This window comes from Entelurus aequoreus, linkage group LG01, assembly GCF_033978785.1.
Source record: "Entelurus aequoreus isolate RoL-2023_Sb linkage group LG01, RoL_Eaeq_v1.1, whole genome shotgun sequence".
NCBI lineage: Eukaryota > Metazoa > Chordata > Actinopteri > Syngnathiformes > Syngnathidae > Entelurus > Entelurus aequoreus.
This window is the reverse complement of record NC_084731.1, coordinates 49,614,270-49,630,681: the sequence shown is the minus strand read 5'-3', so window position 1 is coordinate 49,630,681 and position 16,412 is coordinate 49,614,270. Positions and strand designations below refer to the sequence as shown.

At 41.1% G+C, this 16,412-nt stretch overlaps 1 protein-coding gene across 2 annotated transcripts in view; it reads right to left on the bottom strand.

Moving 5' to 3' along the window:
• rad18 (RAD18 E3 ubiquitin protein ligase) overlaps positions 1-11,050 on the bottom strand; it is a 109,224-nt gene extending 98,174 nt beyond the window's left edge. For both annotated transcript variants that reach the window (XM_062054109.1, XM_062054119.1), the window contains exon 1: positions 10,890-11,050. In XM_062054109.1, coding sequence (XP_061910093.1) covers positions 10,890-10,940 — 51 coding nt within the window. In that variant the 5' untranslated portion in view covers positions 10,941-11,050. The remainder of the gene's footprint in view (positions 1-10,889) is intronic.
• Positions 11,051-16,412: the final 5,362 nt, after the last annotated feature.

The following is a 16,412-nucleotide window of genomic DNA, read 5'->3' as shown; positions in this document are numbered from 1 at the left end:
TTGAGATGCATGCTGGAATGGCGCTTTTGTTAAGCTCCAGCAGCTTCGAGAAGGAGTATTTCAGCATAGTGGCAGCAAGCGGAGGGAAAATGTTTGTCCGGGATCCGACGTTAGCAGCCGGGAGTCCAAGGCTAGGCTGCCCGGATTTAAACCACACAGCAACAGGTAGTCAGGCTGTATGTGCAGTCCAGTCGATGGGCCACCACCGCCAGACAGCGGCAAGAGAAGGTGGGAAAGACACGCCGACCACGCCGACAAGTTCTCTCAGCGAGGGACAGGTGGTAGCACGATAGCAGGTAGAATGGTTTTGGAGCTGTATAGCTTTTTTTTTTTTAAAGTGCTCAAAGTCACAGCAGTAGGCTGAAAAGACAAAAAACTAAGCGAGACAAACACTGAAACTAAAACGTTTAAGGCTAAAATATTAGAGCTGAAGTTCACAGATTCAGTGACGGAGAAGCGGCGACAGCAGCGCCTGCGTCCTCTCACGTCCAAGTCCAAAAAAGTTTTAAACTTATATACTGTATATATATATATATATACATATATATATACATATATATATATATACATACATATATATATATATATATATATATATATATATATATATATATATATATATATATATATATATATATATATATATATATATATATATGTGTGTATATATATATCGGGCGGAAGGCGGGGTACACCCTGGACAAGTCGCCACCTCATCACAGGGCCAACACAGATAGACAGACAACATTCACACTCACATTCACACACTAGGGCCAATCTAGTGTTGCCAATCAACCTATCCCCAGGTGCATGTCTTTGGAGGTGGGAGGAAGCCGGAGTACCCGGAGGGAACCCACGCAGTCACGGGGAGAACATGCAAACTCCACACAGAAAGATCCCGAGCCCGGGATTGAACTCAGGACTACTCAGGACCTTCGTTTTGTGAGGCAGACGCACTAACCCCTCCCCCACCGTGCTGCCCTATATATATATATATATATATATATATATATATATATATATATATATATATATTGGGTACTGATTAATGCGAAGGGCTACCAGTTAGATACACACTTAAATAAATTGCCAGAAATAGTCAATTTGCTCAATTTAGCTTTAACTCTGTTATTATTAATAATTAATGATATTTATCTTTGTGGAAACACTGATCGTCTTAATGATTTCTCACAATAAATATATATAGAAACAGATAAATATCAATATGCAACACTTTATTTTTATATTTTCTCTAAGTGCACATTTTTCAAATTGAACATTTTCAAATGATCACTTCTAAGACAGTCTTGTGAAATCACAATATCCCATTTTAACTAGCTAGCCACTAACATTTTTTAACAAATCATGAATTACTTTGCACCATGTTTGTACAAATAATAACTCGTGTAAAATACAAAAGTAAACTCTCAAATTTTTAAATCATGTCACACTTTGAACTGAACACCAAATCTGTTATGTTTCTTTGTCAGTTAGTGGGAAGCCTGGCATTGCATGCTGTTAACTAGTGTGTTGTACTCTGGTGTGTAACTTGACACTGCAACTCTGAGTGAGTCTTGCAGATGTGCATCAGTGAGGCGTGTTCTGTGTTTGTTCTTGATGAAGTTCATGTCAGAAAAGGCTGATTCACAAAGATAAGATTTTTCCTCATTGTTTGCGGAACCTTCTTAAAGGCCTACTGAAACCCACTACTACCGACCACGCAGTCTGATAGTTTATATATCAATGATGAAATCTTAACATTATAACACATGCCAATACGGCCGGGTTAACTTATAAAGTGACATTTTAAATTTGCCGCTAAACTTCCGGTTCGAAACGCCTCTGAGGATGGCGTATGCGCGTGACGTAGCCCGGGGAACAGAGGTATGCCTTCCCCATTGAATATAATACAAAAAAGCTGTTTTCATTTCATAATTCCACAGTATTCTGGACATCTGTGTTTGTGAATCTGTTGCAATTATGTTCATTGCACTATGGAGAAAGAAGCTGAGCAAGCAAAGAAGAAAGTTGTCGGTGCGAAACGGACGTATTTTTCGAACGAAGTCAGCAACAACAGTACACAGCCGGCGCGTCTTTGTTTACATTCCCGAAAGATGCAGTCAAGATGGAAGAACTCGGATAACAGAGACTCTAACCAGGAGGACTTTTGACTTCGATACACAGACGCCTGTAGAGAACTGGGACAACACAGACTCTTACCAGGATTACTTTGATTTGGATGACAAAGACGCAGACGTGCTACCGTGAGTATGCAGCTTTGGCTTCTAAACATTTGATCGCTTGACCGTATGTGCGCAACTTTTTTTTTGCGTATGTACGTAACTTTTTTAAAATATATAAGCTTTATGAACTTTGGGTTAGGTGAACGGTCTTTTGGGCTGAGTGATTGTGTGTGTTGATCAGGTGTTTGAATTGTATTGGCGTGTTCTATGGAGCTAGGAGCTAGCATAGGAGCTAGGAGTTAGCATAACAAAGACGTAGGTGTTTTTATGCAGGATTAATTTGTGTCATATTAAATATAAGCCTGGTTGTGTTGTGGCTAATAGAGTAAATATATGTCTTGTGTTTATTTACTGTTTTAGTCATTCCCAGCTGAATACCAGGTACCGTGAGTATGCAGCCTTGGCTGCTAAACATTTGATAGCTTGACCGTATGTGCGCGTCACGTACGTAACTTTTTAAAAATATATAAGCTTTATGAACATTGGGTTAGGTGAACTGTCTTTTGGGCTGAGTGATTGTGTGTGTTGATCAGGTGTTTGAATTGTATTGGCGTGTTCTATGGAGCTAGGAGCTAGCAGAGGAGCTAGGAGCTAGCATAACAAAGACGTAGGTGTTTTTATGCAGGATTAATTTGTGGCATATTAAATATAAGCCTGGTTGTGTTGTGGCTAATAGAGTATATATATGTCTTGTGTGTATATACTGTTGTAGTCATTCCCAGCTGAATATCAGGTACCGTGAGTATGCAGCCTTGGCTGCTAAACATTTGATAGCTTGACCGTATGTGCGTGTCACGTACGTAACTTTTTAAAAATATATAAGCTTTATGAACCTTGGGTTAGGTGAACGGTCTTTTGGGCTGAGTGATTGTGTGTTGATCAGGTGTTTGAATTGTATTGGCGTGTTCTATGGAGCTAGGAGCTAGCAGAGGAGCTAGGAGCTAGCATAACAAACACGTAGGTGTTTTTATGCAGGATTAATTTGTGGCATATTAAATATAAGCCTGGTTGTGTTGTGGCTAATAGAGTATATATATATGTCTTGTGTTTATTTACTGTTGTAGTCATTCCCAGCTGAATATCAGGTACCGTGAGTATGCAGCCTTGGCTGCTAAACATTTGATAGCTTGACCGTATGTGCGCGTCACGTACGTAACTTTTTAAAAATATATAAGCTTTATGAACCTTGGGTTAGGTGAACGGTCTTTTGGGCTGAGTGATTGTGTGTGTTGGTCAGGGGTTTGAATTGTATTGGCGCGTTCTATGGAGCTAGGAGCTAGCAGAGGAGCTAGGAGCTAGCATAACAAACACGTAGGTGTTTTTATGCAGGATTAATTTGTGGCATATTAAATATAAGCCTGGTTGTGTTGTGGCTAATAGAGTATATATATGTCTTGTGTTTATTTACTGTTGTAGTCATTCCCAGCTGAATATCAGGTCACCCCCGGCTCTCACAGCATCTTCCCTATCTGAATAGCTTCAACTCCCCACTAGTCCTTCACTTGCACTTTACTCATCCACAAATCTTTCATCCTCGCTCAAATTAATGGGGAAATTGTCGCTTTCTCGGTCCGAATCTCTCTCACTTCATGCGGCCATCATTGTAAACAATAGGGAACTTTGCGTATATGTTCAATTGACTACGTCACGCTACTTCCGGTAGGGGCAAGCCTTTTTTTATCAGATACCAAAAGTTGCGATCTTTATCGTCGTTGTTCTATACTAAATCCTTTCAGCAAAAATATGGCAATATCGCGAAATGATCAAGTATGACACATAGAATAGATCTGCTATCCCCGTTTGAATTTTAAAAATTCATTTCAGTAGGCCTTTAATCTTTTGGACATATTTTCACAGCAATCTGGCCTTAAGCTTAATTATGATAAATGTAAAATGTTAAGGATCGGAAATCTAAAGGGAACGTCCTTTCGAATGGAATGCAAAGTGCCTGTTTTGTGGACAGATGGACCAGTTAACATACTTGGTGTTGTTGTCCCAGAAAATCTGGAAGATCTAGGCTCAGTAAATTATGATAATCGACTAAGAAAGCTGGACAAAATTATGCAATTATGGAAAGGGAAATCCCTAACCTTGTATGGTAAATGTCTATTGCCAACTCGTTAATTATTCCTCAATTTATGTATTTGTTTTTGTCATTACCAGCTCCATCACAAAACTTTTTTAAGATTTATGAGCGGAGGGTCTTCGATTTTGTCTGGAACGGCAAACCAGAAAAGATTAAAAGAAAGGTTTTGTACAAAGAGTATGAATATGGGGGCCTGAAACTTCTCAACCTGGAAGCTATGTGTCGGTCTTTAAAAGCATCAATTGTTCCAAAGATGTATTTAAACATTGAGTGGTACACAAATGTCCTGTTGGACAAAAAACATGTACTGTATCAAAATAAATTGTATCCTTTTTTACAAGTGATCCCCTCCCAGAGAGTCTGCTGGGAAACATGGCGGGGTTCATAAAGGAAACAATCCACTTGACTTATTTATGTTAATGTACATGAGTGTTGTGGACAAGCATGCCCCTTTGAAGAAGTTTTCTGTCAAAACTAAGTCTGCCCCATGGATTGATAATGGACTTAGAGGTTTAATGACAGAAAGAGACATGGCTAAAAAAGCCTCCGTCAACTCTGGTTTAATTGATGACAGGCATAAGTACTGTTCCTTAAGAAACCAGGTCACAAAGTTAAACAAACTGAAAAAAAGGGAATATTACAAACAGAGGTTATATGATGTGAGATATGATAGCAAAAACTTATGGAATGTTTTGAATGAAATCATGGGTAGAAAGAACAATGTCTGTACACCTTTTGTGGAATCAAATGGGTTGGTACTCACTAAGCCATGTGACATTGCCAATCATTTTAATAACTATTATGTTGACAAGGTATCTCAATTAAGGCATGGTATGCATATATCCAATAACAACAAATCAGCTGACCTCATTAGGAATATTATAATAGATAATAAGGACTGTGAATTCAATTTTCATCAGGTTGAAGTCAGTGAGGTTGAGAGGTTACTACACTCTCTTCCTGACAACAAAGTAGCTGGTGTAGACAACCTGGATAGTAAATTACTGAAAATGACTGCTGGTATCATATCAGTGCCTGTTTGTCATATTTTTAATAAATGTTTACAAGTGGGCCTGTGTCCAAAGATATGGAAGGTGGCTAAGGTTACTCCTCTACATAAGGATACCAAATTGGCTTTCAATGAGGGCAATTCTAGACCAATAAGCATCGTACCTGGGTTATGTAAAATACTGGAGAAATGTGTGTATGCACAAATTCAAGCTTACTTTCAATCAAATGGGCTAGCAACTGATTCTCAACATGCATATAGAACGGGCCACTCTACGTCCACGGCTCTTATACAAATGACGGACGATTGGCTTAATGCTATAGATAATTCTATGTTGGTTGGAGCTGTGCTGTTAGATTTTAGTGCTGCATTTGACATGATTGACCACTCTCTTTTAATTGAGAAACTTAAATGTTATGGTTTTAATACTTCAAGTTTAATGTGGATACAGAGTTATTTGTCCTCAAGATCACAACAGGTGTATCTTAATGGCAGCTTGTCTAATAGCAGAAGTTTGGATTGTGGTGTTCCACAGGGAAGTTGCCTAGGACCTTTACTTTTTTCTATATTCACCAATGATTTACCTTGGGCTACCGGGCGTGCAAGATTGGTTCTTTATGCTGATGATGCAACCTTATATCATGCTGCACCATCATGCAGTGTACTTAATGTAGTATTGAGTGAGGAACTAAAAGCTGTGCATGACTGGACAGTATGTAACAGACTTGTCCTTAACACCTCAAAAACAAAAAGTATTATATTGGGGACTAGGCAAGGGTTATCTTGTGACCCAAAGTTGGATTTGAGGCTAGGTATTTCAACAGTTCAACAGGTCAGAAGTGCCAAGCTCCTTGGAGTGATGCTGGACTGCACTCTATCCTGGTCAAATCATATCAGTGATATAGTTACAAAGATGGGAAGGGCTGTTGGTATTTCCAGGAAATGTGCTGGTTTTGCTGATCCACCTCTTCTTTGTCAAATTGTTAAGAGTTTAGTCTTGTGTCATATTGACTATTGTTCTACAGTCTGGGCGTCTGCTGCAAGTGGTGAGATCAGTAAGCTCCAGATTGTCCAGAATAGGGCAGCAAGGCTGGTTCTTGGTTGTTCACTAAGAACCAATGTGAACCAAATGCATGCTTCTCTTTCCTGGCTAACAGTGCAGAACAGGTTGTTGGCTAATACTCTTATATTGTTCAAATCAGTAACCGGTAGTAAAACTCCTGCTTTTCTCATGGCCCAAATAGTTCACAGTAGCACTATACATAATCACAATACCAGGGCATCCAGTGAGGGGCATTTTGTACTCCCTCGTCCCAGGAAGAATGCTTTGCGGAAATCTTTTATTTATAGATCTTTATCGCTCTGGAATAACCTGCCTCGAATTCTCACCAGCATTGAAAGTAAACAGGTTTTTAAAAAGAGAGTAATATTTTATCTGAGTTTTTAAATTAGTTTGCTCATTGATGATTTGTTTGTTATATTTATATGGTAATTATTATTCTGTGACTGTAAATTGTTTGCTTGTTTTTTTATTGATGCTTTTATTTTTTTTCTGTATTGTGTAGTTATAATTATATGCTTTTACTTGTAATTGTATTGAATTGTGGACCCCAGGAAGACTAGTGGGTTGTTGAGGCAACCAGCTAATGGGGATCCTTAATAAAAAAATCAAAAAAAAAATCAAAAAATCACTCATAGTGGTGTTTTCAATTTTATGTGCCAGAAAAAAGAGACGATATTTTGCAGTAGTTAATATGGATGAACTCTAATATTGTAATAGATGGAAAGCCTTTCTTTTGGAAAAATATGTTTGAAAGAGGAATCATTTTTGTCAATGATATTATCAATGAGAATGGTAAAATTATGAAGTATGATGAATTTAGAGCTATGTATGGTGATGCTTGCTCAAGCTTTTCATTTTATCAACTAACTAGAGTAATTGGGAAAAGATGGAAACAAATAATTAATTATGGAACTACTAAATTATTAGTTTGTAAACCTCTAATAAGAAATTCTAGTTGGCAAAAAGGAACTAAAATAAATAGAAAAATATATAATTTTTATTTAATAAAGAAATCTTTGAAGGCTGCCTCATACAACACAAATGGAAAATGGGAGGACTTTTTTGACTGCCCGTTGCCATGGGATGCCATATTCAAACTAATCTATAAAACCACTATCGATGTGCAAAATCGTTATTTTCAAATTAAAATTATTAATAACTTCTTACCCACAGGGAAAATGTTAAAATTATGGAATATGACAGAGTCAGATGATTGCCAATTTTGTTGTCAGGAGCCTGAATCCACCCTGCATTTGTTTTGGTATTGTCATATTGTGTCTTTGTTTTGGGTGGAAGTTGAAAAAATGTGTTTAAGGATTGGTTTGTTTATGAAGCTTAATGTGGTTTCTGTTATTTTAGGAGAGTTCATTGACAATCATGATTTAGTCAATTTAATTATAGTACTCGGTAAAATGTTTATTTTTAAGGCCAAAAACAGATATTCACTTAGTATTACTTTCTTTAAAACATTTATTCAGTATTTTCTAACTTTAGAAAGTTACATGGTTGAAAACGATAATGATGCCAAAAAACATTTAAAAAAAGATGAGAAGTCCTCAAAGGCTTATTTTGAAAGTATAATTATGTTTATAGATATGATATCTGTTGTGTTCCCTAATTTGAGTGACCTGAACATAATCTGGACTGTACATAAATGCTTATTTTGAAAATGTAATTTTGTTTATAAATTATATGCAATCTGTTGTGTTCCCTAATTTTTTTCTGTGTACATGAATGAAGGTGTGTGTTGCTGAGTCCGACTTGGACATTATCTGGACTGGGCGTGGTTTAAAAAACCCTTTAAACAAATCTAATTTCATTGACAACTTGGTCTGTTGAAGATAAGGCCCTTTTTTAAAAAATAAAATAAAATAAGATAAATAAAAAACATTTTCTTGGATAAAAAAGAAAGTAAAACAATATAAAAATAATTACATAAAAAATAGTAATTAATGAAAATGTTAGTGGACCAGCAGCCTATACAATCATGTGTGCTTCAGGGACTGTGTCCCTTGCAGATGTGTTGTCTATGTTGTGGGAACCAGAATATTGGTAGCAGAAAGAAATAACCCCTTTTGTGTGAGTGGGTGTGGATGAGTGTGCATGGGGAGGTTGTTTGGGTTGATGCACTGATTGAAAGTGTATCTTGTGTTTTTTCTATGTAGATTTAATTTTAAAAAATACAATAAAAATAAAAAATAATACTTTTTTTTTTTTTTTTTTTTTTTTTTTTTATTATTTTTTTTAGAACAGGCCCGCGGGCGACTCATCTGGTCCTTACGGGCGACCTGGTGACCCCTGGTGCAGACAATTGTTCGTAAGTATAAAGTGCATAGCAGTTTTGTCACTGCCACGATCAGGAAGAAAATGCAAGCTATAACCTGCTAATGAGAGAAAATTGGTCACGATGATCAAAAGTCAACCGAGAACCGCCAAAAAGCAGGTCTGCAATGAATTGGAAGCTGCTGGAACACAGGTGTCAGTGTCCACAGTCAAGCGTGTTTTGCATCGTCATGGACTGAGAGGCTACCATGCAAGAAGGAAGCCCTTGCTCCAGAAGCGACACCTTAAGGCTTGTCTAAAGTTTGCTGCTAATCACATGGACAAAGATAAGACCTTCTGGAGGAAAGTTCTGTGGTCAGATGAAACAAAAATTGAGCTGTTTGGCCACAATACTCAGCAATATGTTTGGAGGAGAAAAGGTGAGGCCTTTAATCCCAGGAACACCATGAATACCGCCAAGCATTGTGGTGGTAGTATTATGCCTTGGGCCTGTTTTGCTGCCAATGGAACTGGTGCTTTACAGAGAGAAAATGGGACAATGAAAAAGGAGGATTACTTCCAAATTCTTCAGGACAACCTAAAATCATGAGCCTGGAGGTTGGGTCTTGGGCGCAGTTGGGTGTTCCAACAGGACAATGACCCCAAACACACGTCAAAAGTAGTAAAGGAATGGCTATATCAGGCTAGAATTAAGGTTTTAGAATGGCCTTCCCAAAGTCCTGACTTAAACCCAATTGAGAACATGTGGACAAGGCTGAAGAAACAAGTCCATGTCAGAAAACCAACAAATTTAGAAGAACTTCACCAATTTTGTCAAGAGTGGTCTAAAATTCAACCAGAAGCTTGTGCATGGCTACCAAAAGCGCCTTATTGCAGTGAAACTTGCCAAGGGACATATACCAAATATTAACATTGCTGTATGTATACTTTTGACCCAGCAGATTTGGTCACATTTTCAGTAGACCCATAATAAATTCATAAAAGAACCAAACTTCATGAATAATTTTTTGTGACATACAAATATGTGCTCCAATCACTCTATCACAAAAAATAAGAGTTGTAGAAATTATTGGAAACTCAAGACAGCCATGACATTATGTTCTTTACAAGTGTATGTAAACTTTTGACCACGACTGTATACACATATACATATATACACAAACACATATACACACATACATACATACATATATATATATATATATATATATATATATATATATATATATATATATATATATATATATATATATATATATATATATATATATATATATATATATATATGTATATATATATGTATATATATATACATACATACATACATACATACATACATACATACATACATATATATATATATGTATATATATATATATATATATATATATATATATATATATATATATATATATATATATGTATATATATATATATATATATATATATATATATATATATATATATATATATATATATATATATATACACACACACACACACACAGGTGTGTGCGTGTATATATATATATATATATATATATATATATATATATATATATATATATATACATATACATATATATATATATACATATATATATATACATATATATATATACATACATACATATACATACATATATATATATATATATATATATATATATATATATATATATATATATATATATATATATATATATATATATATATATACATATATGTATATACATATATATACACACACATATATATATATACAAACACATATTGCTACAATTCCTTTTTCAAGTGTGCTGTGAATTTTAACCCATTTTGATGACAACAAACTAGGAGCATCTTTGTACTAAATATCAGCTTTCACTGTAATGTTTTGTTTATAAGTCAGACAAATTGTATCTGGGAACATTTAATCGTTGATGAAGTGTTTGCATTTGCGAATAATAATAATAATAAAGGTACGTTATTTACGTGTTTGGTCTCGATTCGTTTTCGAATCACTTTAATTATCAAAGACGACGGTTTAACTAGTACCACATGATTGTGTTTGCTAACAAATGTAAAATTAGTAATACTTTAATAATATTGTGTGTAGTTTTTAACATAAGTGTTACCGAACATGTTGTCATTGACTGAACAGTTAGTCAGTAGGTTAGCCAGTTGCTGGCAAAACATGTACGTAAAAATCCGGCATGCAACTTACTTTCAAACATGTGATGGTTGGTGGTGGATCAGATTCCATTTTAAAATCCATGCTGGATAAGCCGAGCGGTTCTTTAGGCGTTACTAAACTTTCTTGCGGTTTGACAAACTAAAGTCCCGCTCACACAGCCAGAGAGTGACGTCATATGACGACTTCCGCTCGTAACGTCATCAGCCCCGTAATTCGTGTGTCTATGCTTTTTATCTATAACGTTTTCTAAACTTATCGCAGGCAATAAAAGAGCAAACGTTTTTTGTTTTTTTTTTGCTACTCGAAAAGTATATTTGCGTCAGCAACGGAGAGGTATTATTTAACTATACGTTTATTATTGTGGTTGCACTTTATGTGACGCCTCTTTTTTAATACTTAACGACTTCAAATGAGATGAGCAAAATATTATAAATACTCCCATCCCCCAGTACGAGGCAATCTGTCATACTAAAATGGCCACAACTCACCAGTCAATCACAGCTGGGCACAAATAGCCAAAAACACTCATATTCATTTAAAAAAAAATGTTTAAATATATGTTCATGCAAACAGAGAAATCCCAATGAAGCCAAACATATGAGTTCAATGTATCTCAACATGTTTTTTAACACATTTCTTAAAAGAAAGGGATTTTTAGTAGTATTGTAGCCGAGTGTCCTGGGTTCGCCTATACAATGTACTTATATAATAAAATAATAAACGGGAGACATAAGAGCAGGTTCGGTAGCCACCGCCTCTTTAATCTTATTCTTCACACACCTCCTTCCACAACAACACACACCCTACGTCACAGCCCTACGGCAACTCTGGAGGGATAAAACTCCTCCTCCTTACCTAACACACTCAGGTAACTTGGAACATCCTGAACAGTTTGTTACATACGTCCCCCCCTCAATTAGAAACGTCCCCGTTTCGACACAAACAAAATAGGTAACAACCAAAGGGGAAATTGAGCAGAGAAAATAAAAAAAAATTCACAGTCTTAAATGCACGAATAACAACTCAACAATATTTTTATCTGATCAACAGTATTGCAAAGGCTAGAACACTGGCCCCTCAAAACATGCAAAAATCTTGCAGATGCGAAGGAGGTCGCACCACTCGCCCCCTGCGAGATAATCCGGGCCTAAGCCCCAAAGAATCCCCCCACAGTCCATTGTCCAGCTCCCCGCACTGTGGGACCTGGGGAGGTGGTGAAACCTCCACAGTAGGGAAGCTCCCAAGTGGGAAGGGAGAGGAAGGCACCTCCTGCGCCTGCAAAGGCAACGTGCACGGCTTCAATCTGTCATGATGCACTACTTGGGCTCGCTCCATCAAGTCCAGAGGGTCGATGATGCGGTATGTCAAGCCCGCTTCCCCTCCAGAGACCAGCACCTGCATCACTCGGTACGGGCCCTTCCAGTGCGGCGCCAACTTAGTACGGCTTTCAGTGGGGTTATTCAGCCACACCAACGCGCCCTCTTTGTGGGCCCGATGACAGCACTTATCATCATAATACATTTTCTGTCTCTCATGAGCCTCCACTGAATTAAGCCTGGCTGCACTGAAGGCCGACTCCAGCCGTTCAGCTGTAGCTGAAACATAGTCCGTCAGGATGCCAGAGCCCCGGGAGTCCAGGACACTAGAGGGCAGCAGTGTCTCTGCAGGAACCCGGGCCTCACGCCCGTGCATGAGGTAAAAGGGAGTGAACCGGGTGCTGGCGTGTTTGGATGTGTTGTATGCAAAGGTGACCTGCCTCATATACGTGTCCCACTCACCCCCGTGAGAAATCAACATTTTAGCTAACTGGTCAATCAAAGTCCGATTATGACGCTCCACCATGCCATCAGACTTGGGGTTATAGGCAGTGGTGCGTGTTTTTTTTATTCCAAGCAACTGACACAGTCTCTGGATGACTTCCGCTTCGAACTGGCGACCCTGATCGCTATGCAGGATCTCGGGGACACCATGCACCAACACATAGTCCTCAAACAGGCAGCGAGCGACAGTGTGAGCTGTTTGGTTGGGCAGTGCATACAATGTAACAAACTTAGTGAAGTAGTCCTCCACCACAAGAACATATCTGTTCCCCCGGGACGTTAAGGGCAACTCCAGAATGTCCATGGCCACCCTTTGGAGGGGGCGACGAACCTGGAAACCCCCCATTGGAGCCCTTGGCCCGGGGACTGGGCGCCGGCGGGTCTGACACGCTCTGCACTGCTCACACCACCGTCTGATGTCTCTCAGCATGAAGGGCCAGTAGTAAGATTGCCGGGCCCTTTCCCACACACGTTCCGCGGAAAAATGGGCAGCGGCTGGCCCCCCATGTAACTGTTGTAGAAGCTCCGGCACCATGGAGGCGGGAACCACAACTTGAATTTGCGGCTCTCCCACGGTCGCAGGCGGTAATGTACGACATAACAACCCCTCCTTAACCGACAGTCGGGGAAACTCAGTCCATAAATTCCTTACACCGGCGGAAGACCCGCGTGGGAGTACGCGAGGCCGAAGGGGAACGCCCCGTTCCAGCCAAGCCAGCACTGTACAAATGTCTGTGTCCTGACGCTGTAGTGACTGCAGCTCTCCCTCAGCACCACAGAGAGAATATTGAGAGGCCATGTCTGCCTCTTCTACGTCAGCGGACGGACAGCCATCCAATGCCCCCACGGAAGCCACAGTGGGCAGTCCTGCTGTTGTAGTGCCTAGCTCTACGGGATCAGGGGTCGCCGGCCGACGGGACAGTGCGTCAGCGTTTTTATGGCGGGAGCCGTCTTTGTGCACCATAGTCCAGTCGAACGGATCCAGCTCCAGCACCCACCTGCTTCTTCGTCCGGTGGGGTCATTATCAATAGCCATGTGTCTGAGACCCAACAGAGGGCGATGATCAGTGATGATGGAGAACGCCGACATCCCCACATAATGCTTGAACTCACGCACCGCCCACACTACAGCCCATAGTTCTCTGTCAAACGTAGACCACCTTTTCTGTATGTGTGTGAGGGCCTGGCTGGCGTAGGCTACTACTCTCTCCAGACCACCATCCTCCTGGGCCAGCACTGCTCCAACAGCGTCTTTAGAAGCGTCTGTGTACACTTTAAAAGGAAGTGAAAAGTTAGGCAGTGTAACAACTGGTGATGAAGTGAGTACTTGCTTGAGGTGAGTGAAAGCAGCATCGCAGTCAGCTGACCATTCAAAAGGCACATTTTTCCCTGCCAGGTGATTCAGTGGCGCAGCATGTTGTGAGAAATCACGCACAAATCTCCTATAATAGGAGCACAGGCCCACAAAGGCCCTGACCTCTGAGGGGGTACGGGGGGTTGGCCATGTTCTCACCTTATCCGTGTTTCTTGGGTCGGGCAGGAGACCACATCTAGAGACTACATGGCCGAGAAATACCACGTGGTCCCGGGCAAAGTGACACTTTCGGGGATTCAGCTTTAGACCCGCTAACCGAATTCTGGACAGGACTTCCTCCAAGTGTACGAGGTGGTCCTCGAATGTACGGCTATAAATTAATATATCGTCCAAGTACACCATACAAATGTGCCAAGGCAGACCCCTCAAGATGAGCTCCATCATGCGCTGAAAGGTGGCCGGAGAGTTAGTCAGACCCATAGGCATGGCCCGCCACTGATACAAGCCTCTGCCGGTAGTGAACGCTGTTTTCTCTCTGTCCTCCTCAGCTACCTCGACCTGCCAGTAGCCGTTTGAAAAGTCAAGTGTGCTGAACCAGACTGAACCAGCTAGTGCGTCCAGGCTATCATCAACTCGGGGGAGGGGGTGTGAGTCTTTAATTGTCACTGCATTGAGCCGACGATAGTCGATGCAGAACCTCCATTGTCCCCCTTTCTTCCTCACCAGCACCACAGGGGATGCCCAGGGACTGCAGCTCTCTTCCACCACTCCATCAGCCAGCAACTCAGCCACCTGACGTTCAATCTCTGCACGTTTTTCAGGAGATGCACGGTAAGCGCGTTGCTTGATGGGGTGGTGGTTTCCAGTTCGGATTTGATGTTTGACTTGGGTGCACTTGCCCGTGTTTTTCCCTGACACGTTAAACACATCCATAAACTCCTGTAGCAGTCCAGCCAGCTCAGCTCTTTGCTCCCCGGAGATAGGCGACTCCTCCAAGGAGATAAGACCTGCAGGAGCTGTCTGGGTGGCTGTATTACAGATAGGGGCACATGGGGGTATTAAAATGTCACTTTCTGCCACCGGGTAAAATTCCCCCAGGTGCAGCCCCCGCTTAAGTTCCACAGCCTCCCCTGTAGGATTGAGGATGCGGACCAGAGTCACCCCGCCCCTCACAGTGTTCACTGAATGGGCCACTACTAGTCCTGTTGTTTCCGGAATGTTAGGCTCCAGATAACCCTCAAAGTTTGTGATAAGTCGGCCCGTCCCCGCAGGCGAGAGAATGTCCACCGGCACTAAAGTCTCGCTTAACGGGGGAATTATCCTGACATCAGCCAGAGACACATTACAACATTGTGGGATTAATTCCTGATCCCAGAGCAGGGGAACAGTAACATCCCATAATTGTAAAACACCCCTTCTTAAGTCCAGCAATGCACGATTCCTGCTTAGAAAATCCAGTCCGAGCAGGACACACTGGGTGGATTCTCTCAGTACATAGAAGGTGTGCTGCCAGCATGTAGGGCCCAAACGGAAGGTGACTTCAATAGTACCCAGTGTATCCAGCATCTGTCCATTCACTGCACGGGTATCAACATAGTTCTTTTTCAGGGGTCTGTTTCTCAGTGCCGGGACTGACATGCGGAAATCAGCACTAATTAGTGACACAGTGGCCCCTGAATCGAATAACATGGAAACCTCTGTACCTTCAACCACAACCCTTACAAAAGAAGTTGGGTGGTTATTACCTTCCATGCTAGTAGCGTCATTGGAAAAGTCTTGGCATAAGGGGCCCTCAGTCCGAGTGGCTGGTGTTTGGGGCACAACACCAGCTACTGACCGTTTCCCTGATGGTTGACGTCCGTGTTCCGCTCCTGCGGCAGAAAATGCACGCCGCGTCTCCTGGGCTCCTCTTCACGTCGGGCGCGCCAGCCTGGACTAGGGCTCCTGCCTCCCGGCAGCCTAGTGGCGGGGGGGACTCCCGGGGGGTCCGAGCGATAACCCCGTGACGGGAAGCCCCCGTGGGACGGGAACTGGTCCCGATCGGGGGAGCGGCCACGGTGTCCCTCTCTGTTGAATCTCAGCTGGCATCCTCTCTCTCCGCAGTTACAGCTACAGTGTCCCCCCGAAGACGAACGGGGCCTCTGTCCCCTCATGTCCATGCTGCGCGCTTTCAGTCTCTGATTTTCCTCATACATGTCTTTTATTTCCACTTTCATGGTATACATCTCCTCTCTTAATTTCTCAACGGCTCTCTGGAGGCTGTCAGACGCCGACACAGACTGCACCGAGGGGCCCACTGCAGTGTAGGTACCCAGGCAGTCTCTCTGAAGAGCCACTCTGGCATTCTCACATCGCTCCGCTACTTGCAGAGCCTCCTCCAGGTCTGTCGCTCCCAGCTCGAGACACTTGGCTTTCAAC